This window comes from Balaenoptera borealis (genome assembly GCF_965194805.1).
Source record: "Balaenoptera borealis genome assembly, chromosome: 3".
NCBI classification, from domain to species: Eukaryota; Metazoa; Chordata; class Mammalia; order Artiodactyla; family Balaenopteridae; genus Balaenoptera; species Balaenoptera borealis.
In genome coordinates, this window is record NC_138866.1 from 25,304,412 (window position 1) to 25,329,139 (window position 24,728).

Here is a 24,728-nt window from a genome sequence, read left to right on the forward strand (position 1 = left end):
TGGAATGGATAATAAGTTTATGTGTGCTTGTGTGTAAGTGTGTGTGTGTGTGTGTGTGTGTGTGTGTGTTTGAAGGAGGCTTACAGTTCTAATTCTCCTTCTCTTAGGTTACTGTCAAGATTAGTTTGCATTCCTTAAGCTAATTTCAACTGAATGCAAACGTAGATGCCGCAGAAGTAGCTGGGTGGCAGAGGATAACAAAATGGGAACTTTATTTCTGTGGATAATTCTCACATGGCTAATTGAGAGTTGATCCGTAGAAATTGATCCTGTTTCTAGCCTTGCTCATATGAAAGTGAATTCATGACCTCATACAGCTTAACATTTGAAGAAGTCCAGACCAGTTTAGGTGGTTAATTTAAGGGCGATTCTGGCTTTGCTTTTTTTTTCTTTGTCTTCGTTGGGTTTTCGTTGCTGTGCGCGGGCTTTCTCTAGTTGCGGTGAGTGGGGGCTACTCTTTGTTGTGGTGTGCGCGCTTCTCATTGCGGTGGCTTCTCTTGTTGCAGAGCACGGGCTTTAGGCGTGCGGGCTTCAGTAGTTGCAGCACACAGGCCTTAGAGTGTGTGGGCTTCAGTAGTTGCGGTGTGTGGGCTCAGTAGTTATGGCTCACGGGCTCTAGGGTGCGCGGGCTTCAGTAGTTGTGGTGCACAGGCTCAGCTGCTCTGCGGCATGTGGGATCTTCCCGGACCAGGGATCAAACCCATGTACCCTGCATTGGCAGGCGGATTCTTAACCACTGCACCACCAGGGAAGTCCCTCTGGCTTGGCTTTGACAGATAATGTTGCAAAATTACAGGATCTCTTTCTAGAGGACTGGTGGCTTTTTCCTTGGGTCTTTAATTTCCCTCTTCAGTTATTCATTTATTCATTTTTCATTCCACAACTATTTTCAAGCATCTACTCTGTGCTAAGCCACTTTCTTGGCCTCAGAGGATACGCTGATGAGACACTGCTATCATGGCGCTTGCTCATTAGTGGGGCAGATGATAAATAAGCAAGTAAATTAAGTTTGTAATGTAGCACCTTAAGCAATAAGTACAATGTAGAAAATAGGGTAGGGTAAGGGATAGAGAAATGGGGAGTGATTCTGTTTTAGGCAGGGTGGTCTGTGAAGAGCCCCCTGAGGAGGTGGCCTTGAGCAGAGACCTGAGTGAAGCCAAAGATTAAGCCATGCAGAGATCTGAGGGAAGAGTGTTCAGGCAGAGGAAATAGCATGTGCAGTGGTCCTGGTGCAAGGCAGCACTTGGTGGATTCAGGGAACAGCAAGAAGACCAGTGAGGCCAGAGTAGAGTGAGTGAGGCAGAGGGTGTTGGGATAGGAGGCTGGATAGGTGGGGAGACCATGAAGGCTTTGCTGGCCGTCTTGAGGCTGTCTGAAGGAGCTTGTTAGTCTGAATGAGATGGGAAGACATTGGAGGACTTAGGCCAGGCCATGATGTAATGAAATTTTGTTTAAAAAAAAAATCACTTCAGCACTTGCATGGAGAATCAACTCCCAACAGAGACTTCATATGAAATGGTAAGATTCTTTCCTGAGTGTATGTAGATTGTGGCTGCATAAGCATGGTAGCAGAACTCCCTTTTTGATGGTGGAAATTAGCAGGAGCCCTCATCTCAGGATCACTGTATCTGAATGAATGACATGATCCCTTTGTGGGTCAAGGGCCTGGAAGCAGTGTGAGTTATTCTTTCATATCATTGGGCTTTGGTGTACCCCAAAGCTGTGGGCTTCCACCTTCCAGATGACTCAGTTGCCCATCTAATCTTGACTGCACAAATGCTTACATGCAATTAAGCACAAGGGGGACTGTTTCTTACCACTGGGGTGTTTGGTTCTCAGGGGGGCCCATCTCTGATTCCACTTTTTGACCACTGAGCTCATGTTTTTCAGACACAGGATGCCTCACTCTGTCCCAGTACATCCTCCTTGACCCCATCTTGATGTTCTTCATCATGGCTGCCATGCTGAGCATGGTCAAGTACAACTCCTGTGCCAACAGGTCAGAAACACCATCTTTGGGAGGGGGTGTCAGAAGCTGTGGCAGCTCTAGAATTTCTATAATGGCCAGGGACAGGGTGGGTGTGGTGGTTGGGGTGGGGGTTGGGCACCAGAATAGATATTGCCTGGGAACTGTTTGTCTCCCTGCCCTCAGTGGTTGCAGCCAGTCCTGACTTGGTGATGGGAATAAGGTATACAAAGGTTGGCTTGAAGAGTCTACATCAGTCAAGAGGATCCCTGCAGGCCCCGGTCAATTCTAAAGCTGTTCTGGAGGGCCTGGCCTTCTTCCAGAATAGTCCCTTCCAGATCATCCTTCTGCCTCTGAGAGAGTAGAGTAGGTCATTCATTTTATTCAAACCAAAAGAGCTGGCTCTGCCAAGGCTTTTTCAGAAGTCACCTTGGTTTCACCACAACCAAGCAGTGACCGCCAGCTCTCTCCAGATTTGGGTTATCTTCTACTTGCACCACATCCCCTTCCACCTGCCATTTCTTGAATACATACTATGTGCCAGGTACTGTGCCAGGAGCTAGAGGTACAGGAACACATAGGTCTTGGCTGTTCAGGAGCATTTGCTCTGGCAGGGGGTCAGCCAGGGGATGAGGAGACTGCAGCTCAGAGCGCCCGGTGATCTAAGTGCAGCGAGCTTGGGAACCGGCTGCTGGGCTTAGCGCTGTGCTCCCCTGCTGGCTGGCTGTATTACCTAACCTCTCTGTACCTCGAGTCCTCGTGTGCAAGAAGAGGCTGACGACAGGGTCTGCCTCCAGGGGGTTGTAGTGAAGGCTAAAGAGTTAATACGTGTAAAGTGCTTGCAACAATGCCTGACACGTAGTAGGCACTCAGTAATTGCTGGCTTTTACAGGGTCCAGAGGTGGCACAAAGGACAGGGCTGACTGAATCCATCAGGCTTCTCTGGATTTTCCTTTTCCTTCCACTTGATTGGTCACCACTGAAGAATAAGCCTCTTGCTCACTTGAAGCCCTGTACTTAGCGAGGAAAGCGATGGCCCTTCTCCTCAGAAGAATCACCTACTCACTCTCACACTGTGCTTCCTGCAGTTTCAGGGGTTTCACAGACCACATCCTGCTCGGAGCCATGCATGGTCCCTGAGGTTGGGAGCCCTCAAGAGAGAGGCCACAGTGCAGCCTCCCAGAGTCAGAGGACCTCTGCCTTCCCCATTGCTGCTCTTGCTTTTGAGTTTGGTTCCAGCTGCCAAACTGAACTCTGTGCCTTGTTGATTTTCAGGCCCTTCTCTGCCCCCTGGTGGATCTGGCTCAGCCTGACTGGCGTTAATCTAGCTGGTGCTCTGGGGGTCAAGTTTGTTGGCCTCTTTATCATCCTGCAAGTGGGGTGGAACACCCTTTCAGACCTTTGGCACCTGTTTGGAGACCTCAATCTTTCAATGGTGAGAACCCAAGTGCTTGTAGAAATGTCTTTGCTCCCCCCTTCCTCGCTCAGCAGAGCCAGTGGTCTTTCCCCACTTCTGCTGCAGGCGGCAGAACAGCTGTGTTCTGGGCCCGAGGTGGGCTGTATCCGGCTGCCCTCTGTAGGGAGCAGGGCAGCAGGGAGTGGGCCATGGCTGACAGGCTGGAGAGGTATAAAGAGAGAGGATGGACTGATATCCTTGGGATTCTCTTTTGGCATTTGTTCCTGCATTGGTTTTTAAATGCTTTGCAAACAACCCAGCCAGGGGATTCTGTCCATCTGGGCTCTTGCCAAATGTGTGACAGACACTGACTGCCTGGGACTTGAGGTAAAATCGGTGGACTGACTTTCTGAACTTAAAATTTTCTTCTCCTGACCCAGAGTCTCTGGATCTGGAGGCCGGTAAGGGCCTTATGGTTTATTACAATATTATTTATTAAGAGCTGACTCTGTGTCAGGCAGTATGCAAAATGCTTTACCTTCATCATCTCATTTCCTCCTCATAACAAACCCGTGAGGCAGGTAGTTATTACCCTCTTGACAAATGAGGAAATTGAGACCTAGAGAGGTAATAACGTTCCCAAAGTCATACAAGTAGTAGAGGTAGATCTAGGATTCAAACAGGCGAGGCTGACTCCAGGCCTGAACTATTGATACTTTGCTGTAATGCACCTCTGGACCAAAGTCTCAACAAGTTCATTTATTCATTCAGAACATATAGACAGACCATCCGCTAAGTGTGAGACACAGAATATGCAGATGATTAAGACAAGATTCCTGCCCTCTAGAGACAGTGGAGAGAGAGAAATAAGAAAGAAAGAAAAGAAAAAATAAGTCATGGTCCAGCCAACAAGTGCTGTGAAAGCACAGGGGAGAGCACGAGCCCAGTCTCGGGCAATCCAGGAAGGGTTCTAGGAGGAAGCTGAGGCCCAAAGTTAAGATAAGGAGCACTTATCAGTGTGATGGGTGGGGCTGGTACAGTGCGAGAAGCATGGGGAAAGTGCAGGGTGTCAGTGTGACTAGGATGGAGAGGGAGTGATGAGTGACGATGCTGAAGATGCAGGCCACACCTTGGCAGTAACGTGGGGGCAGCCCGGGGTCCTGGGTGAGGGTCTGGACAGGCAGCGGAGGGCTGGCCCAGGTTCAGCCCCCTGCAGTGCTTGGTTGGTGGGGTGTTATGGGAAGGCTTAGGGTTTCCCCATATCTTTCTTTCTTGATAGCCATTAGTTTTTCAATTGTTTCTGATTATGACTTATACATAAAAACTTACAAATAACACACATGTCAGGCATAAGGCATAATAATGCCTCATATGCCCAGCACCCTGCACTGGCTTGGTTTGCAGGTGACTGTGGGAAAACACCTGACCGCTCGCATCCTGTGCCTCATAGTGCTGCCGCTGGCTCTCTACACGGCCACCTACGCTGTTCACTTCATGGTGCTGAATAAAAGGTACAGCCAGAGCCTTTCCAGTGTCTCGCTTCTGGTCTTCCTCTTGCCTCTAAGCCCATGGAGGGGCCGTGTGATTTCCTGGGTCTGGTTGGGATGCTCGGAGGGGACCCAGGGTTTTTTTCCTGTTGGTTTCCTCCTATGTTCTATCTTTTGGGTACCCTGGCCTGAAGGAAGAAGAGAATGTCCTAATAGCCAAACTGCCCCTTATCCCTAAACTCAGTTCCTTGTGCTTAACAGGGATGGGCCACCATAAGCGTGTGCAGTTGGAGTGAGGATAATAATAACAATAACACCAGCAGCAGCTCCCATTTAACAGGTAGCGACTACGTGTCAGGAACTGTGTTCAGCATTTTATGTACATTATCTCATTTAGTCATAATAATTCTTTTTTTTAAAAAAATTTTTGGCCGTGCCACACGGCATGTGGGATCTTAGTTCCACGACCAGGGATCGAACCCACATCCCTTGCAGTGTCTTAACCACTGGACCACCAGGGAAGTCCCATAATAATTCTTTTGATTTTTTTTTTTAAATCCCTGATTTATAAATGAAGAGTTGAGGCTGAACAAGGCCAGGTATCTTCCAGAGTTCACCTAGCTAGTAAGTGGCTGAGTTGTATTTTGGACCCCAGTTTCTCTGACTCTATCCCCCATGTCTGTCCACAATACCACACTGCCACTCCCTTGTACATCTTTTAAACCAGCTGTGCAGAGCTCTTCCTAGGGCTCCTGGGAAATCACAGTTTCACTCCATTAATTTGGCTGTCTTCCCTCTGCCTTTCCCCACAGTGGTCCTGGTGATGGCTTCTTCAGTTCTGCCTTCCAGGCCCGGCTTTCAGGAAACAACCTTCACAATGCTTCCATCCCCGAACGTGAGTGTCTCTTGTCCTTTACAAAGGTAGAAGGGCAGAAGGGATTCCTGGGAGTTGAATTGGAAAAGATGATATGACAGCCTGAGTTATTTTAGATGGGCAAAGTGGGAGAAAGATCTAGTTAAATCTGGTCCGAGCACTCAAGAGTGAATAGGAACACAGGAAGTGCAGAGGAAGACGTCCTGAGCAACGAGCTCTTTGACCCTAAAGAATAACTTGTCCGTCGTGGCTGTGGGAAGACCAACAGAGAGAATCTGGTGAAGGAACAAGGCCCTTCAGGGCTAGAGGTCAGTTCCCACCAGAGTATCCTGCTACTCGCATCCCTTCACTATTCACACCGGGTAACTGAGCAAGTGTTAGCCACGTCGGAGACTGTAGGTGGATGCCCTCCAGAGTAGAGAGTCTGGAGTAGAGTCTGCAGTAGGGGACCTCTACATGATGTGACCGTATGTGTTAAGTATAGAAAGAGGGAATGCAGAGCTGTGGGGATCAAAGGTGTAAGAGATCACTTCTGTTAGGGGGTTGGGGGGTGATCAGAGTGAGTGAGTTGCCTTGGAGTCAGGCCCTGGAAAAATGGGTAGATTTCAACAGAGGGAGACGGGGGAGAGGGCGTATCAGGCAGAAGGGAGAGCATGATCAAAGCTAAGAACAGGGCAAAATTTAAGGCATAGGTTATATGCAGAAAAATACTGGAAGATAAGGTTGACAAGATAGGTCGGGCCCAGGTCATTGCTTCCTGGAGGCAAGGACAACGTCTTTTAGTCTCTCGAGGGCCTAGAACACAGTGGGCCCGCCCAGAGTGTGGGAAGAATGAAAAATAGGAAAACAGGCAAAAATTGATTCGGAAAGGCAGACACTGGATTCCACATTGGAGAAGTCAGCTTTGAGATGCTTGAGGAAATCCATGCAGCGGGGCCAGTGGGCTTGGGGCTGAGGCTTTCAAAGGAGGACTAGCCAAGTAAGGGATAGTCGATGCTGTGCAGTGGCTGTGGTCTGTGAGGAAACTGTAGAAAGAGGAAGTCGACAGGGTGCAGTCAGGCCACTGGGGATGCAGGAGGAAGGGGCTGCTCAGGAGCAGTCCGTGAGGGAGTGTGGGGTTGAGATGGGGGACAGAGCATAATCGAGAAGCAGCTGCGGTCGGCAGCGTGCGGGGCTGCGTGTGTTGACCAGCACGAGAACTTAGAAGGATGGAGTGGTGGTTAGCAAATTTCTACTCGTTATTTAAAAGGCCTAGCTCAGCTCTATTCTCTTCCATCAAGCCATCCTCTTTTTACTCTTTGGGCAAGAATTCGTTCTACCCTACTCTGGGCTCCCACCATGTCACACATTGCCGCACCTTTGCTGGAGCCTTTGCTGATCATCCTGTGCTGCTCAGTGTGTGAGGCCATCGTCCCCAAGACCGGGCTCCACTAGGTCTGCAGCCAGGCCTCCTCCACCTTTGGATCCACCATGTAATCCATACGGTCTAGCGACCAAATGAATGAACGAAGGGAGACAGGAGCAGCCAGCACTGGTGCAGTGAGACCTGTTTTGGTGGAGTGGGGAATGGCGGGCAGCCAGATTGCAGGGCGTGGAGAAGAGGGGCAGTAAGAAGGCAAAGAGGCTCCTCCATAAGCCGGGCCTGTGTGGGGAGAGGATGGATGCACTTGGGTAAGCTGTTTACTCTGGGTTTGGGTTTTGGTTTTTTTAAATTCAGAGTAAAAACCCCAAACACCATTGAACAGTTACTACATGTGGTACTAGATTCAAAAGGCACAAAAGGATATATAGTGAAAAGTCTCTCTTAACAGTCTATAGTAACACTATATCTTGGAGAACATTCCAGATGAAGATATAAGATGCTTCTTCCTTCTTTATTCCATGGAATGTATATGATAGACCTTGACTGAAGGACAAGTTGTTCCTAGTCTTTTGAAGTCCTTAGGAGGGAGGGGAGGGGACAGGCGAGACTATTTGGTGAACTCCTCTTGAGTTGACTCCACTGGGGTGAGAAGGCAGCCGCGCACCTTGCTTTTGGCAGTCCGGGGCCCAGTGGAGTCTGTTAGGGGTTGGGGAGGCCTGTGGCTTCGGCAGCCCCTGCAGTCAGGGGCAGGTCTAGCGCTGCACCAGCTCACGCCGTCGCCGTCTGCCCGCAGACCTGGCCTATGGCTCTGTGATCACCGTGAAGAGCGCGCGGATGGCCGTTGGCTACCTCCACTCGCACGGGCACCTCTACCCTGAGGGCATCGGCGCCCGCCAGCAGCAGGTCAGTGAGCCCTTTGTGCGCGTGTGCTGCGGCAGCACTAAGCTGTTTGCCATGACTGAACCCTCCGTTCTCTTTCTGGCTTCCCCTCCTTTACCCGCACTGTGTCCCCGGCTTGAAACATCCTTTTCCTCTGCCTAACTCCAGCTTCCTTAGGCTTCAGCTGGGGAGTTCCCCTCTGACCACCATGTCCTACCTCTGCCTGCTCCTGGGTTAGGTGCGTCTGGTGTGGGCGGCTTTCTCGGCACCTTTACAAGCCTGTGTGGTAACCCTCTTCGCATTGAATTGTGAGTGCTTCCTTCCTCCTGTCTCTTTGCTGTTTGATTGCTGGCTCCTGGAAGGCTCAGTGCCTGGCACGAAGTGGATGATGGGTAGAGCGTAATGGTTATAAACACAGACCTGGGAACCAGACTAGTTTAGCTGGGTTCGAATCCTGGTTCCACTAGAGTGTGACTTTGAACAAATTCCTTAACCTTTCTGTGCTTCAGTGGGCTCATCTTTAAATTGGGGAAAATAAGTAGTACTTCTCTCCATCATAAGGTTGTTGTGAGGACTAAGTGAGATAATCCGTGTGACGTGCACACTGGAGGATTAGCCGTGAGTATCATCTGAACGAGTGAGCGACACTGCCTGCGTCCACGTTAAGGAGTGGTGGATGTGGCTGTGGTGGACGATGCCCGAGAGGGAGAAGGAGGGGGTTGGAGAGGTCCGTGGGGCCAGATTATGGAGCGGCCTTACGTGTTACAGTAGATTTAATTTTGTTCAGTAGACGCTGGGGAGGCATTGAAACTTATTAAGGGATAAGATGTGCTTAGATTTCTAGTTTAGAAGGACAGCTCTAGCAGGAGTGTGATGGATTGGAAGGAGGAGGAGACTAGAGGCAATAATCATGACAAAGGGTGGTGAACGGAGGCAGAGACCACAGGGAGAGAGGTGGGAAGTGATTCAGGAAACTCTTCACAGGTTGAATGTCAGGGCCTGGTAACTGAGAGATGTCAGGGATGAGCCATGTCCAGGTCTGTAGTCTGGAGGTCAAGGTGTTTGTGTGATAATGCTGTTTCACCATAATCAGCAGTGGAGGAGGAAGCATGGCTTTGGAGATGAGTTTTCTTTGTGTATTTTAGGTCTGGGGCTTGTCTCAGGAAAGAGACGTGAGTGTGTAGCATACAGGTGTCAGTGACACAGTGGGATGGGGGACATTGCCCTGAAGGGGTGTGCAGAGGGAGGAGGGCCAGCAGAGGAGCCCTGGGGAGCAGCGGCAGGTAAGGCAGCACTAAAGGTGCTCAGAGCGGCGCTGGTAGAAGCGGCTGAGAAGGAAGGGGTGGACGGGGAGGTGCGAGGAGAGCGCGAGGAGAGTGCCGAGCAGAGGGAACCTCCAGTGGGAGGAGACGCCAGCAGTTCAGGTGCTGCAGAGACCGCGGGGAAGGGGAGGACAGAGCAGGAGGCCTTCGAAGGGCAACGTGGGAGGCCTGGCAGCTCTGACAAGGATGGCTTCCATGGCGTGGGCAGGGCAGAGGTCTCGGATGCAGTGACCCGAGGAGAGGAGAGTGAGGAGGTCGGGGCTTCGGGGCTGGCTGCTGCTCTGAGAAGCTTGAAGTGAAGTTTCTCTTCCTGCAAAATGACCAAAATCTTTACTTTGTGAAAAACTTTTGCTTCTCAAAATATTTTATTGTTATTATTTCCTTACTTACTAGAAAGGTGACCCAGAGTATTGGGTTTTGGTATCAGTTTCCCATTCTTGACTCTCCGCTTCTCTCTAGTGCAGTGGTTCTCAACCCTGGCTGTGCTTTAGAGTGCACTGGAGAGCTTTTAAAGAATTCTGATGCCTGAGGTCCACCCCAGAGATTCTGACTTAATTGATCGAGGATGGGGCCCATGCATTGTGCATTTTTGTTTTGGTTTTAAGCTCTCCAGAAGAGTCTAATGTACTGCTAGCCCTTCCATAGTGTTACCTTGCTACTGGTGTCACGTAGGAGATAAAGTTACAAATGTGGTGACCAGGAACATCTATACTGTGCAAAGGGAGAGAAGAGCCACGTTCTGAAAGGCCCTATTAAGCTGGTCTTAGTGTTACACACTTGAAGCCCATGGGTGGAGGCATGAAGTTGTGACAGTCATCTAGAGAGAGCACATTAGGCCAAGGAACAGAGAGTCTGGCTTTGTCACTGACTGAGTCACTGAGCCTTTCTCAGCCTGTGTCTTCATCTATAAATTGCGGGGACTGCACTAAATAACCTCTAGTAGCCCTCCCTGCCCTGTAGTTTAATGTCTTGTTAACAACTCTAGGTCTCGATTTTTAAATGTTTTTAAAGCATAACGTTTATAAAGTAAAATTGGAAAGTGTAGAAAAGTATAAAAAAAACCCCAAAGTTACACATAATCCAAGGATCAATGTTTATCCCTGTAGTTTGATGTACAACATTCTGCTGTAATAGCATACCTGTGTCCCTAGGAGACCTCATATTATAAAAAAACTCCATTGTAAAAATAAATGTTTCAAGGGGAAAAAGAGGCCATGGACTATATTCACAATAAATAAGTGCTTTTTCTAATAGGAATTTTAATAATAATGATTTTTGTAAAAAAAAAAAAAACCAAAAAACAAAATGACAGCAGAGAGTGCACACACGAGCACCACAAAAGCTTAACATCCTTGAGCAAAATCAAGTTGGGTGAACTTGATGTGTGCAGCTTTTGTTCGGGAGTGTGGACTTAATTTCTCTATGGCTGCCACAGCTTTTAACTTGTATGTTCTTAATACCATTATCCCTAATTGTTTCTGAGAAAGCAAAAGCCACTGAAACAAAGCAGCCATAATACACGCATAGTTATTTTCCTACACGCTAATTCCAAATCTCTTTGTAAGTAAATAAGTCATGTTTTGTCCAATTGTAGTTATTAAAACTCACATTGTGAGAGAGATGCCTTTGTTTCCGTTGCTTCTGGGTATTTATGTGCTTCTATACATAATTAGCATAATTGTATGTATGCAGTCTCTATCCTGGGAGCTTTGGAGCTAGCTCCCTCCGTTTGAATCCTGTCTCTCCAGCTGACAAGCTGTGAGACCTTTACTTAACCTCAGCGAATTACTTACCCTCAGTTTGCTTGTAAGTAAGGTGGGGGTAACCATAGTACCTACAACCTAGAGATAAGACGTGTCCAGTGCTTAGAGCGGTGCCTAGTGATAAATGGTAACCATTTTCAACAGCAGCATGTTATACGCCTTCTCCTGGGCTGGGTAAAAATGCCCTGAAACATTTTCTGTGGCTGTATAATATTCTTTCCTGTGGACATAACCAGCACGTAACTCTTCCTATAGTATTGGACATTTATATTGTTCCCAGGATTTTTGCTGGTAGTTTAATTGCAGCATTACATGCGTGTACACACATGCACACACATACAATTTAAAAAAAATCAGTGTATACAAAATGGCTATGTCTAAAACTTCAGGCTTCTAGGATAAGATATTAATAGAGCTTTTTTCGTTTAATTTGGCCATATTCTAGAAAATATTTGGCCATATTCTAGAAAATATCATAGCATGAATTTTTCATTTAGAAAGTTTGAGACATGGTCTTGATGACTTTTTAAAAATGCACTAAATCCTCTTTGTGTGCTGGAGACTGTGTTACACAAGGTGTTATGGTTCCTCCCTCTAGGAGGTGGGAAGTTGAAAGATAGGATGCAGAGGGGTACACAGAGACAAATCAAAAAGGCTTTTGTGGGAAAAGACCTCTAAATGCAGAAGGAAGGAGAGAAAGTAGCATTCACCAAATGCTACTTCTGAGCTCTGTCGGGAAACAGCCCCTCAGGTTGGTGGCTGGGGATTCTGAAAAAGGCTTAAGCAACATTGGCTTGCTATTGATTGTCCTGGGGCCGGCTGTGCTGATAATGACTGTCTTCTCCCTCCCACCTCCTCCTCCCTCACCCACCCCACGCAGGTCACCACCTATTTGCACAAGGACTACAACAACCTGTGGATTATCAAGAAACATAATACAAACTCAGGTAATGCGGTAGGGAACTGGCGCTTCTTGTATTATTACTTACTCTGAGCCCTCCTTAACATTTCTCATGCCTCCAAAAGAATGGTACTGGGATGGGCTTTCCTGAGCATTCTTTGCCATCTTTACTGATCTCAGTTATCCTTTCAACAGTTATTTATTGAGCCCCTGCTACGTTCCAAGGACTGTTGTTGGCATAAGGATAAGCAGTGAGCAAGACAGATAAGATCTCACTCTTAGAGCTGTCTTTTTTTTTTAATTTTTAAATTTAATTTAATTTATTTTTTTATACAGCAGGTTCTTATTAGTCATCCATTTTATAGACATCAGTGTATACATGTCAATCCCAATCTCCCAATTCATCACACCACCACCACCACCACCCCCCGCCGCTTTCCCCCCTTGGTGTCCATACGTTTGTTCTCTACGTCTGTGTCTCAATTTCTGCCCTGCAAACCGGTTCATCTGTACCATTTTTCTAGGATCCACATATATGGGTTAATATATGATATTTGTTTTTCTCTTTCTCACTTACTTCACTCTGTGACAGTCTCTAGATCCATCCATGTCTCTACAAATGACCCAATTTTGTTCCTTTTTATGGCTGATTAATATTCCATTGTATATATGTACCACATCTTCTTTATCCATTCGTCTGTCGATGGGCATTTAGGTTGCTTCCATGACCTGACTATTGTAAATAGTGCTGCAGTGAACAATGAGGTGCATGTGTCTTTTTGAATTATGGTTTTCTCTGGGTATATGCCCAGTAGTGGGATTGCTGGATCATATGGTAATTCTATTTTTCGTTTTTTAAGGAACCTCCATACTGTTCTCCATAGTGGCTGTATCAATTTACATTCCCACCAATTGTGCAAGGGGGTTCCCTTTTCACCACACCCTCTCTAGCATTTGTTGTTTGTAGATTTTCTGATGATGCCCATTCTAACTGGTGTGAGGTGATACCTCATTGTAGTTTTGATTTGCATTTCTCTAATAATTAGTGATGTTGAGCAGCTTTTCATGTGCTTCTTGGCCATCTGTATGTCTTCTTTGGAGAAATGTCTATTTAGGTCTTCTGCCCATTTTTGGATTGGGTTTTTTGTTTTTTTAATATTGAGCTGCATGAGCTGTTTATATATTTTGGAGATTAATCCTTTGTCCATTGATTCGTTTGCAAATATTTTCTCCCATTCTGAGGGTTGTCTTTTTGTCTTGTTTGTAGTTTCCTTTGCTTTGCAAAAGCTTTTAAGTTTCATTAGGTCCCATTTGTTTATTTTTGTTTTTATTTCCATTACTCTAGGAGGTGGATCAAAAAAGATCTTGCTGTGATTTATGTCAAAGTGTGTTCTTCCTCTATTTTCCTCTAAGAGTTTTATAGTGTCCGGTCTTACATTTAGGTCTCTAATCCATTTTGAGTTTATTTTTGTGTATGGTGTTAGGGAGTGTTCTAATTTCATTCTTTTACATGTAGCTGTCCAGTTTTCCCAGCACCACTTATTGAAGAGACTGTCTTTTCTCTGTTGTATATCCTTGCCTCCTTTGTCATAGATTAGATGACCATAGGTGCGTGGGTTTATCTCTGGGCTTTCTATCCTGTTCCATTGATCTATATTTCTGTTTTTGTGCCAGTACCATACTGTCTTGATTACTGTAGCTTTGTAGTATAGTCTGAAGTCCGGGAGCCTGATTCCTCCAGCTGTGTTTTTCTTTCTCAAGATTGCTTTGGCTATTCGGGGGCTTTAGTGTCTCCATACAAATTTTAAGATTTTTTGTTCTACTTCTGTAAAAAATGCCATTGGTAATTTGATAGGGATTGCATTGAATCTGTAGATTGCTTTGGGTAGTAGAGTCATTTTCACAATATTGATTCTTCCAACCCAAGAACATGGTATATATCTCTCCATCTGTTTGTATCATCTTTAATTTCTTTCGTCAGTGTCTTATAGTTTTCTGCATACAGGTCTTTTGTCTCCCTAGGTAGGTTTATTCCTAGGTATTTTATTCTTTTTGTTGTAGTGATAAATGGGAGTGTTTCCTTAATTTCTCTTTCAGATTTTTCATCATTAGTGTATAGAAATGCAAGAGATTTCTGTGCATTAATTTTGTATCCTGCAACTTTACCAAATTCATTGATTAGCTCTAGTAGTTTTCTAGTGGCATCTTTAGGATTCTCTATGTATAGTACCATGTCATCTGCAAACAGTGACAGTTTTACTTCTTCTTTTCCAATTTGTATTCCTTTTATTTCTTTTTCTTCTCTGATTGCCGTGGCTAGGACTTCCAAGACCATGTTGAATAATAGTGGTGAGAGTGGACATCCTTGTTTTGTTCCTGATCTTAGAGGAAATGCTTTCAGCTTTTCACCATTGAGAATGATGTTTGCTGTGGGTTTGTTGTATGTGACCTTTATTATGTTGAGGTAGGTTCCCTCTATGCCCACTTTCTGGAGAGTTTTTATCATAAAAGGCTGTTGAATTTTGTCAAAAGCTTTTTCTGCATCTATTGAGATGATCATATGGTTTTTCTCCTTCAGTTTGTTAATATGGTGTATCACATTGATTGATTTGAGTATATTGAAGAATCCTTGCATCCCTGGGATAAATCCCACTTGATCATGGTGTATGATCCTTTCAATGTGTTGTTGGATTCCGTTTGCTAGTATTTTGTTGAGGATTTTTTCATCTATATTCATGAGTGATATTGGTCTGTAATTTTCTTTTTTTGTAGTATCTTTGTCTGGTTTTGGTATCAGGGTGATGGTGGCCTCATAGAATGAGTTTGGGAGTGTTCCTTCCTCCACAATTTTTTGGAAGAGTTTGAGAAGGATGGGTGTTAGCTCTTCTCTAAATGTTTGTTAGAATTTGCCTGTGAAGGCATCTGGTCCTGGACTTGTGTTTGTTGCAAGATTTTTAATCACAGTTTCAATTTCATTACTTGTGATTGGTCTGTTCGTATTTTCTATTTCTTCCTGGTTCAGTCTTGGAAGATTATACGTTTCTAAGAATTTGTCCATTTCTTCCACGTTGTCCATTTTATAGGCATAGAGTTGCTTGTAGTAGTCTCTTGGGATGCTTTGTATTTCTGTGGTGTCTGTTGTAACTTCTCCTTTTTCATTTCTAATTTTATTGATTTGAGTCCTCTCCCTCTTTTTCTTGATGAGTCTGGCTAATGGTTTATCAATTTTGTTTATCTTCTCAAAGAACCAGCTTTTAGTTTTATTGATCTTTGCTATTGTTTTCTTTGTTTCTATTTCATTTATTTCTGCTCTGATCTTTATTTCTTTCCTTCTACTAACTTTGGGTTTTGTTTTCTTCTTCTTTCTCTAGTTTCTTTAGGTGTAAGATTAGATTGTTTATTTGAGATTTTTCTTGTTTCTTCAGGTAGGCTTGTATTGCTATAAACTTCCCTCTTAGAACTGCTTTTGCTGCATCCCATTGGTTTTGGATCTTAGTCTTTTCGTTGTCATTTGTCTCTAGGTATTTTTTTATTTCCTCTTTGATTTCTTCAGTGATCTCTTGGTTATTTAGTAACATACTGTTTAGCCTCCATGTGTTTGTGTTTTTTACGTTTTTTTCCCTGTAATGGATTTCTAATCTCATAGCATTGTGGTCAGAAAAGATGCTTGATATGATTTCAATTTTCTTAAATTTACTGAGGCTTGATTTGTGACCCAAGATGTGATCTATCCTGGAGAATGTTCCGTGTGCACTTGATAAGAGAGTGTAATGTGCTGTTTTTGGATGGAATGTCCTATAAATATCAATTAAATCTATCTGGTCTATTGTGTCATTTAAAGCTTGTGTTTCCTTATTAATTTTCTGTTTGGATGATCTGTCCATTGGTGTAAGTGAGGTGTTAAAGTCCCCCACTATTATCGTGTTACTGTCGATTTCCTCTTTTATAGCTGTTAGCAGTTTCCTTATGTATTGAGGTGCTCCTATGTTGCGTGCATATATATTCATAATTGTTATATCTTCTTCTTAGATTGATCCCTTGATCATTATGTAGTGTCCTTCCTTGTCTCTTGTAACATTCTTTATTTTAAAGTCTATTTTATCTGATATGAGTATTGCTACTCCAGCTTTCTTTTGATTTCCATTTGCATGGAATATCTTTTTCCATCCCCTCACTTTCAGTCTGTATGTGTCTCTAGGTCTGAAGTGGGTCTCTTGTAGACAGCATATATATGGGACTCAGACAGCTGAGGCTCAGACTTAATCCAGAAGAGGTTACCTGGACATGTGCCTGGGGCACACTGTGGCTGGTTTCATTTCTGATTTAGAGCACACCAAGCCTTGCAGACCCCAGCATGTGGTACAGCTCAGGTTGTCTGGATGTGATAGAGGGCTGCTGCCCACTGGTCATCCCAGGCCTGGGCCAGTCTGTTGGAGATCTGCGGGCCTGCCAGCCCTGTGGCTGGGCTCGTCTAGGCTGGTGCCTGGGGCCTCCCTCAATGCCTGCACATCTGCCTCTGACAGGCCAGGGTGAAGCTGCTCTGAAGCACATCTATCGGGCTCCCAGGGCTTTGTGACAAGGGCTATATCTGGATCTTCTGTTTTTTTGGTCAGACAGCTGACTACCTGCAGACTGTGCCTTTTGCTGCAGCCGAGAAGAGAACAGAACAGAGGGCATCTCCCGCTCACCTTCTGATTGTTTTATGCCACAGGTGTTCTCTCCTCAGCAAACACCACCTGGCTCAGCCTGTCTCGAGTCAGCTGCTCCTGGCCTTTGTGGGGAAGTGGGCAGCTGCTCATCTAAATTTACCTTCTCTGTTCCTTTCCCCACCCCCCCTTATTGCCATGGTTTTTAGGCTTGAAACGTGGCCTACATGACCACTGTCTTTGCATCCTACTCCTCGGTAATATAAATTATGACACCATTGGGCAGGATCTATTTCTGTCCCTTATAGTACTGTTATAGATTGTGTTTTGATTCAACAGGCCAAACATAAGTGGTCTATTGCAATGAGGGGTTCTGAGGGAAGACCAGCTTTCCTTCTAAAGTCATGTGGGCACGGACCAAGTCTTTGAACGTCCCTGTTCTGTTATTCCACTGTGGCTTCCAGGTTAAGGTAGCTGCATATCACTCTGGTGACTAAGGATTCGTGTGAAGGCAGATCACTACAGGCATTCTGGGAAGTGGGAACTGTCTAGACAAAGGTCTTTGTGTTCTTGATGGCCATAAGTGCCCCTCCCCCACAGATCCATATTAAGTAAAACTTCCCTCCCCTTTGACTTATTTGATTTGTCATCTTGCTGATTCTTCTTCTTGTTCTTTTTTTTAAATACATTTATTAATTTATTTTTGGCTGTGTTGGGTCTTCATTGCTGCGCGCAGGCTTTCTCTAGTTGCGGCGAGCAGGGGCTACTCTTGGTTGCGGTGCATGGGCTTCTCATTGCAGTGGCTTCTTTTGTTGTGGAGCACGGACTCTAGGGAGCATGGGCTTCAGTAGTTGCGGCACGCAGGCTCAGTAGTTGCGGCTTGCAGGCTCAGTGGTTGTGGCTTGTGTGCTCTAGAGCGCAGGCTCAGTAGTTGTGGTGCACGGGCTTAGTTGCTCTGTGGCATGTGGGATCTTCCTGGACCAGGGATCGAACCTGCGTCCCCTGCATTGGCAGGTGGATTCTTAACCACTGCGCCACCAGGGAAGTCCTGATTATTCTTCTTAAGAGACCTTAGAAGGCAGCGCAGGAATGGGCATTTCTGCAGTTGAATTCTCTAATTCTCTTGAGAGCCAGTGATTTGTCCTTTTGAAGAGAGCTGGGCAAATGGTCTTTTGCATGGCATTAATATTTGGAAGACTATATTTTTACTTCTAAAAGGAAAATCTTATTATTTAGCTTCCCAGCTTAAAAATCCTCTAGTGGGGGCTTCAGTGCTTGTCAGATAAAGGCCACATTTCCTAGCCTGGCATACACAGTCTGGCCCCACTTGTCCACACCCTCACCTATTCCCACTCTCCTTCCTGCCCACCCTCCCTAACCAAGTGAATTCATTTGCCACTGATTCAGATGAGTTTTGCTCTTTCATACCTCTGTGGTTTTTCCCCACTTGTTCACCTGACAAGTTCTCCCTCTCCTTTGAGAGTCTTTTCAGTCATTATCTCTGGGACACCCTTCCCTCATCCTCTGAGACAGTTCGCTTTGGTCCCACAGCACTCTGTCAGTACCTCATGCGCATACCACGTTGTACTATAACTCTTTACCGGTAGGCCCTTGATTAATGCTAGCTTAATGAGTGAACGGTTTCAGACATCAATGCTTGTTTCTTCTTGACAGATCCCCTAGACCCTTCACTCCCAGTGGAGTTTGTAAGACATGGAGACGTCATTCGACTAGAACACAAAGAGTAAGTAAATTTGCTGTTTGGGATAAATGAGTGGCATGAGCATCAAAGGTACAGAGCTCTTTTAAGCTGGAAATAAACAGAAGTCAAATGTGGATGAGGCTCTAGTAAATGGAACAAGGCTGCTGTGCTAGAATGGGGGAATGATTATTTTGCCTATTTTGGCTTTGGGAAGCTTTGGATTTTGAAGGTACCTTTCAACTGCCCTTTTCCTAGGGGGAAGAAAGAAAAAAATTGAGTTGCCCAAAGCTTCTTCTTAAGGGGCTGCCTTTAGAAAGGTATAGGAGTCTGTTTCTGAATATGGCAAACTAGTTCATTTAACCAGTGTTCTCACTGAAAATGACTAAAAATGCTGGAAAATGTAGAAACATCTTCTTAAAAGCATAAAGAACTGGGCTTCACTGGTGGCACAGTGGTTGAGAATCTGCCTGCCAATGCAGGGGACACGGGTTCGAGCCCTGGTCTGGGAAGATCCCACATGCCGCGGAGCAACTAGGCCCGTGAGCCACAACTACTGAGCCTGCGCATCTGGAGCCTGTGCTCCGCAACAAGAGAGGCCGCGATAGTGAGAGGCCCGCGCACCGCGATGAAGAGTGGCCCCCGCTTGCCACAACTAGAGAAAGCCCTCGCACAGAAACGAAGACCCAACACAGCCATAAATAAATTTTAAAAAAAAAAGCATAAAGAACTGACAAGATAGTAAGGAGTTACTAGGTCAAAATCTCAGTGAAAGGGGGAATCCAGAGAAAAAGTGGGACACTGTGGCCACTTCTGCCTTGAACCCACAATCTTGAGTTTTGATTTTTGGGTTTTGACTGCCTCTAGAGAGAAGAAGTTTTAAAGTCAAAGCTCTAGGCTCACCCAAAGTGGTAAATTATTGTGATTTTCCCCCAAATTTGTAACCTCCAAAGGCTTAGGGTTAGGATAAATCCGCCCTATCTACCTATATCCAGAGTGTGTTTGGGAGAGCAGGGCGGGGGGTGAGGTTGGTGGGGACACTAAATCTGGTTCCTGAGAAGTTGTCATTACCAGTTGATCTTCACATGGATTTGCAACCCAAATTCATTTCACCTGGATAGTCTCAAAATCTTCAGCCCATGAATTTAAATGAACATGGTCCTAAGACAGTGGTAATGTTCCCTAGGTGCCTGGCTAAAAGCAAATGTTAATGCTCTTTTGGGAAAGACGTGGTTATCCATTCCTATAAATAGTTTTTCAGTGGCAGGGAATAGTACACAGTAAAAAATAACTAAGCACACAAGGAAATAGGGCACCATGTGCAAGAATGAACAGGAAAAATAGGCAACAGAAGCAGCCCTGCAAACATTTCATATGAATTGTCAGATACAGGTTTTTTTTTTAAATCAGGGGTTTTTTAATATACATATAGAAAAGCTATGAGCAGTGTTTTTTCCCTAGTCAGTAAGATTATGGATACTTAAAATTTTAATTTTATTTTTTATTTTTTTAAATTTTATTTTTAAATAAATTTTATTTTTTTAAATAAATTAAAATTTATTAACTAAATTTTATTTTTGCTAATTTCCAATATTTTTATAATGAACATTGATTACTTATTATGGATAAAAGTAAGGATTATTACAAAAAGCACAAAGTAAATAAAATCTAAATTAAACCCTCCACTTCCCCCACAGATCCCCACTTTGTAAAACTGGTGATAGGAGTAGAAAGCATAGATGGTAGGGAGGCAGTTTACCTATCTCAGGCATACGTAGATTACAAATTTTAATTTTCTTCTCCCTAAACCTGCCTCATAAGTCAGGCTAGCTTGCCTCAAAGCCACCAAAGTGTTCAGTCATCCCCCTGCCCCCCACCTGAAGTTGTGGGGTGAACAGGAAGTGAAGCCCCTTTCTTGGCATATGGTCCAGTACTCCTACCATCTGTCCCTCCCGATATGTTGGATTTGATGGTTTGGATTCTAATTTTTCTTATCCGAACAGATGACTCTGAGTAGCCTTGGTAAAAGAAGAAACATTGCACATCTCTTTTCTTCAGGATAGTGGCACTTCTCTCTCTTAATTTCTAGGACTTCTCGGAACTTGCACAGTCACTATCACGAGGCCCCCCTGACCCGGAAGCACTATCAGGTCACAGGCTATGGCATAGTAAGTGAGCCACTGGAGTGTGAGCAGCATGTCAAAAAACTGTGGGGCCTGGCTCAGGGCCATGTGGCGGAACACATCCTCCCCAGAATTCTGGAATGTTCCTAACGATTGGCTGCACAGGAACTCTTAACATTTAGGAACTTTCTGGCTAGGCTTTTTGCTGTGGGAAAGGCAGCCTATGAAGTCTATTTGTTTCCATCTCTTGCCTCCCATAATTACCATGCCATTTTTATGTTCTGACACTTAATAAACGTCAAATATGAATACTGTAAGGGTCTCTTTTAAAATCATATTATACTTAGAAGCCACAGGGCCACAATATGACCCCAGATGAATATACAAGTATATCCTTTGCCAGATCCCAAATTCTCATTGGCTTTATTTTTAAGGATTACTTCCCTGTTCCACAGAGGGATATTGTCCACATTGCTTTGGATTTTTACTGCCTTGGGGTGATGCAGTTAATAGAGGAAGCTCTATGAGTATTTATGGCTTGGGGAGTAATTTGGAAACAGAAACAACTAGTGGGAAAGTAGATTTATGACTATCTGTTACATTCCCTTCCAAGGGCTTTGGTGCTTCAGTAAAGATTCTGGGTTCCTTAAGGTGGAATTCCCAACCCTGTTTCTATTTGCTCATCCCATGTTATACTAGAGCCAAGACCCTGAACTTCATCTTTCTCTGGTGGGCATTTCCTGAGGAGAATTAGACACAACTGTCTTAATTTCCACAGTACGATATCTAGGCCAGACCTTTCTCTGATGAGTGAGTGTCCCCATGGCCACAGTAATGGATGCAAATAGCCCAAATTTATTTCTTTTGGCACACGGTGATGTCTTGAGTTTGGTTTAAGGGCAAAAACATTTATTTAGAACTTAAACTCTAGTTCTATAAAGTGAAGAATTAGACTTCAGGTTCCAGGAATTATACTACTTTTCTTGGTTGTAATCGCGAGTGCTGGGGCAATGGCAGTCACTTGGTATATTTCTGTGGCCCTCTTGTTCCCTTTCCCACCTCAATCATTTAGGCCAGTTTGGTCTTTGACCAAATTGTAACATGATGGCATCTGAAAGGGTGACCATCTCCCTTTTCTGATACATCTTCTCTAAAGTCATCTTACTTCCTTTGTATTTTTTTCTTGATTTATGTGGCAGAATGGGACAGGAGACTCAAATGACTTCTGGCGGATTGAGGTTGTAAACAGAAAATTTGGAAACCGAATCAAAGTGCTGAGAAGTCGAATTCGCCTCATCCATCTGGTGACAGGTTGTGTCCTGGGCTCCTCGGGAAAGGTCCTGCCCAAGTGGTGAGTCTCTGGGGTTTTGACGTCCCATTAGTGGCTTATGCTTTTCCTTTCACACTACAAGGAGTATACCAAAAACTTCCATTTCGCAGTGGTCGATGTTCACCTCAGGTTTGCTTTTTCTTTGTGGTGGATGGAGGGAGGAAAGGCATCAGGAGTTTTATGGAGCCCAGAGCTCCAGAGTTCCTTTGGTGTTTCGTGTGTTGTAATAGTTGAGCATTTGTTCATCTGGCTTGTGATAACTCTCTGGATCTTTGTCTCTTTCTAAAATGGGAATGTGGTGTGCTAGACTCCTCCTAGGATAGCTGTGGAATATAAAAGTGTGAGGCTCAAAAAAGCATGACCACTGGGCTGGAAAGAGAGGGGCACCGTAGACTGAAGAGCAGTTGGCAGTGTTACTCTCCGGTGGGTTTCAGGTCTTCTGAGAGACATCTGTGACTACTTTTCACAGGGGCTGGGAGCAGTTGGAAGTCACCTGCACTCCATACCTAAAGGAAACCCTCAACTCCATCTGGAATGTGGAAGACCATATCAATCCCAAATGTGAGTGAGGCCATGTCCTGGGCTGGCTCTGAAGTGAACATTTCTAAGTAACTCTCATCTTAGGAAAAGAAACATTTACAGACTCTGCTGCCACTTTATCTTACTGTTGCCATTTTCTTCCTTTTTTAAACCTAATCTCTTCATATGAACTGTCTAGATAGGGAGCTCCTTTTTTCTCCCCATCCACTTAAACTTCCCATCCTCTTTAAACTCCTCTCCCTAAAGTGACCAACGACCTCACTCGGGGCCAGAGCTGGCTGTCTCTGGTCACTTTCCTTGCCTCCTGCTGGATATGACTCTCTTGCCGCCTATAATGCAGGTCCATCTGCTTGCCTCCTGGGCTGTTCTATCCCCTCTGTGGTTACCTCCCCACCCTCAAGGCTTAGAGCAGGCCGGTGCTTTCCCTTTCTGCCCCTGTGTAGGCTCCTCCCCTCCCCACATCCAGCCAAGGCTTTTACAGAAAGCGATGGTGCAGCCCTTGATCTGATCCCCATATTTATACTACCAGGCTCCAATTGACATTTCCACTCCCGTGTCATCTTCAACTCAACAAGTGTCTGGATTCATCATCTGTCCTCTTAAGCTACCCCCTTCATGCTTCTGCTTGATTTCTCCTCTTCATGCTTCCCATTTCATTCTTTTTACCACCTAATTTAACCAACCAGCTAATTAACTATGTAATTAAACAGCTCTTTGTTTAGCTGCTGGGAGCCGTGTGGGGCCCCGGGGATGCCTTGGTGAATGAGACAGGCTCGGCCCCTGTCCTCACAGCCCTGCCTCGCGGGGGGAGCGGCGTCATGAAGGCTGACGGTGCCGAGGGCTGTGCCAGCTCCGGGGGCCAGGGCTTTTCATCTGTTGCCATTGCCTCCCTCAGAATATCTGCTGAGTGCTTAATACGTGCTGAACGAATGATCGAGAATCCTTCTGTCTCCTCAACGCTCTCACCTGCTTGTTAGCTTGTCAGGAAGGCTACACTCAGACCCTGACAGCAGTGTGGATACCACGGACAGACAGCCATGAGGAGGGGGTGTGTGGGAAAGGTTTACGCCTCTGTCATTTCTTTTTCTAGTGCCAAACATCAGCCTGGACGTGCTGCACCCCGGTTTTCCTGAGATAATGCTGGAGGCCCACATGGTGATGATCCGGGTACTGTGGCCCCTTCCCATTTGGTGGCTTCTCTAAGAGCTCTTGGGCATCCACAAATTTGGATCATGGATCAGTAACCATGGTATAGACCCACTGCCCCCTTGTGGAGGACTTAGGAAGTGTCTTCACCTATACTGGCTTGCTTGGTCTTGAATGGTGGTGGTGATGATGGCATTGAATGGCATTGAATGGTGGTGGTGATGATGGTGATGGTAATGATGATGAACACTTATGTAGCTGTTATGTGCCAGGCACTACTCGAAGCACTGCACATATATTAACTTAATACTTACTACAGTCCTCCAGAGATTATCGTTCCCAGTTTACAGACGAGGGAATTGAGGCACAGAGGTTAAGGAACTTGCCCAGGGTCACACAGCTAAATGTAAGAGGTGGATCCAGGCCTTCAGAGTCAGTGCTAGTTACCACTACACTCCTCTGCCTCTAAGTGATTCTCACATCTGTTGAAGTGGCAGAGCTCCTGAAAATCATAGTGCCCTTGGTTGAAAATCATGAGACACTGATAGGTGATTCCATCATATGAAATTAGGATTAGTTAGGATGAACAGCTAATTTGAGTGTGTTGTTTATATGCAGCATAAAATCCCAACCAAGAGCCCACTCAAGTTCCCAAACAGAAACAAACTGTTTAGGGAGCATGGTTGATTCTTTTTAAGGTTTTAAAGACTCGTCGTTTGTATTCTCTATCGTTAGTAGCTGACATCTGATATCAAAGGTTTAAGAACAATTGAGAGAAGAAATCTTTAAATTGAGAAAATTCTACCTAGTAGCTTAAAGTTTCCCCTGTGAATTGGAAAAACCCTGATGTGTTTTTTTGTTTTTTTAAAAAAATTAATTAATTTATTTATTTATGGCTGTGTTGGGTCTTCGTTTCTGTGCGAGGGCTTTCTCTAGTTGTGGCAAGCGGGGGCCACTCTTCATCGCGGTGCGCGGGCCTCTCACTATCGCGGCCTCTCTTGTTGCGGAGCACAGGCTCCAGACGCGCAGGCTCAGTAGTTGTGGCTCACGGGCCCAGTTGCTCCGCGGCATGTGGGATCCTCCCAGACCAGGGCTCGAACCCGTGTCCCCTGCATTGACAGGCAGATTCTCAACCACTGTGCCACCAGGGAAGCCCCCCCTGATGCGGTTTTGATGTTGAGGGGGAAACCTCTTTACTTTGGCTTCTGGAAAACCGGTGTTCTGCAGGAACGATGTTTAAGAATCACGGTATCTCAAGCCAGGTTCGTGTATCTCTGCAGGGTTGCAGAGAGG

The 24,728-nt window shown here is 45.3% G+C and overlaps 2 protein-coding genes across 6 annotated transcripts in view; one reads left to right on the plus strand and one right to left on the minus strand.

The window, feature by feature from the left end:
- TMEM63C (transmembrane protein 63C) overlaps positions 1-24,728 on the minus strand; it is a 452,188-nt gene that overhangs the window by 273,172 nt on the left and 154,288 nt on the right. The window contains exon 23 of one of the 2 annotated variants that reach the window (XM_082384691.1): positions 24,306-24,544. The exons of the other annotated variant lie outside the window; for it this stretch is intronic. Within the exon in view, the coding sequence (XP_082240817.1) occupies positions 24,467-24,544 (78 nt within the window). The 3' untranslated portion in view covers positions 24,306-24,466. Of the gene's footprint in view, positions 1-24,305; positions 24,545-24,728 lie in introns of those variants that run through there. 2 annotated transcript variants of the gene reach the window in all.
- The window catches only part of POMT2 (protein O-mannosyltransferase 2), a 47,641-nt gene that overhangs the window by 15,277 nt on the left and 7,636 nt on the right, over positions 1-24,728 (plus strand). For all 4 annotated transcript variants that reach the window (XM_082384699.1, XM_082384700.1, XM_082384702.1 and 1 more), the window contains exons 5-15: positions 1,891-1,999; positions 3,242-3,401; positions 4,767-4,873; positions 5,662-5,744; positions 7,880-7,989; positions 11,931-11,997; positions 18,272-18,341; positions 20,386-20,464; positions 21,619-21,770; positions 22,219-22,310; positions 23,380-23,456. In XM_082384699.1, the coding sequence (XP_082240825.1) occupies positions 1,891-1,999; positions 3,242-3,401; positions 4,767-4,873; positions 5,662-5,744; positions 7,880-7,989; positions 11,931-11,997; positions 18,272-18,341; positions 20,386-20,464; positions 21,619-21,770; positions 22,219-22,310; positions 23,380-23,456 (1,106 nt within the window). The remainder of the gene's footprint in view (positions 1-1,890; positions 2,000-3,241; positions 3,402-4,766; positions 4,874-5,661; positions 5,745-7,879; positions 7,990-11,930; positions 11,998-18,271; positions 18,342-20,385; positions 20,465-21,618; positions 21,771-22,218; positions 22,311-23,379; positions 23,457-24,728) is intronic.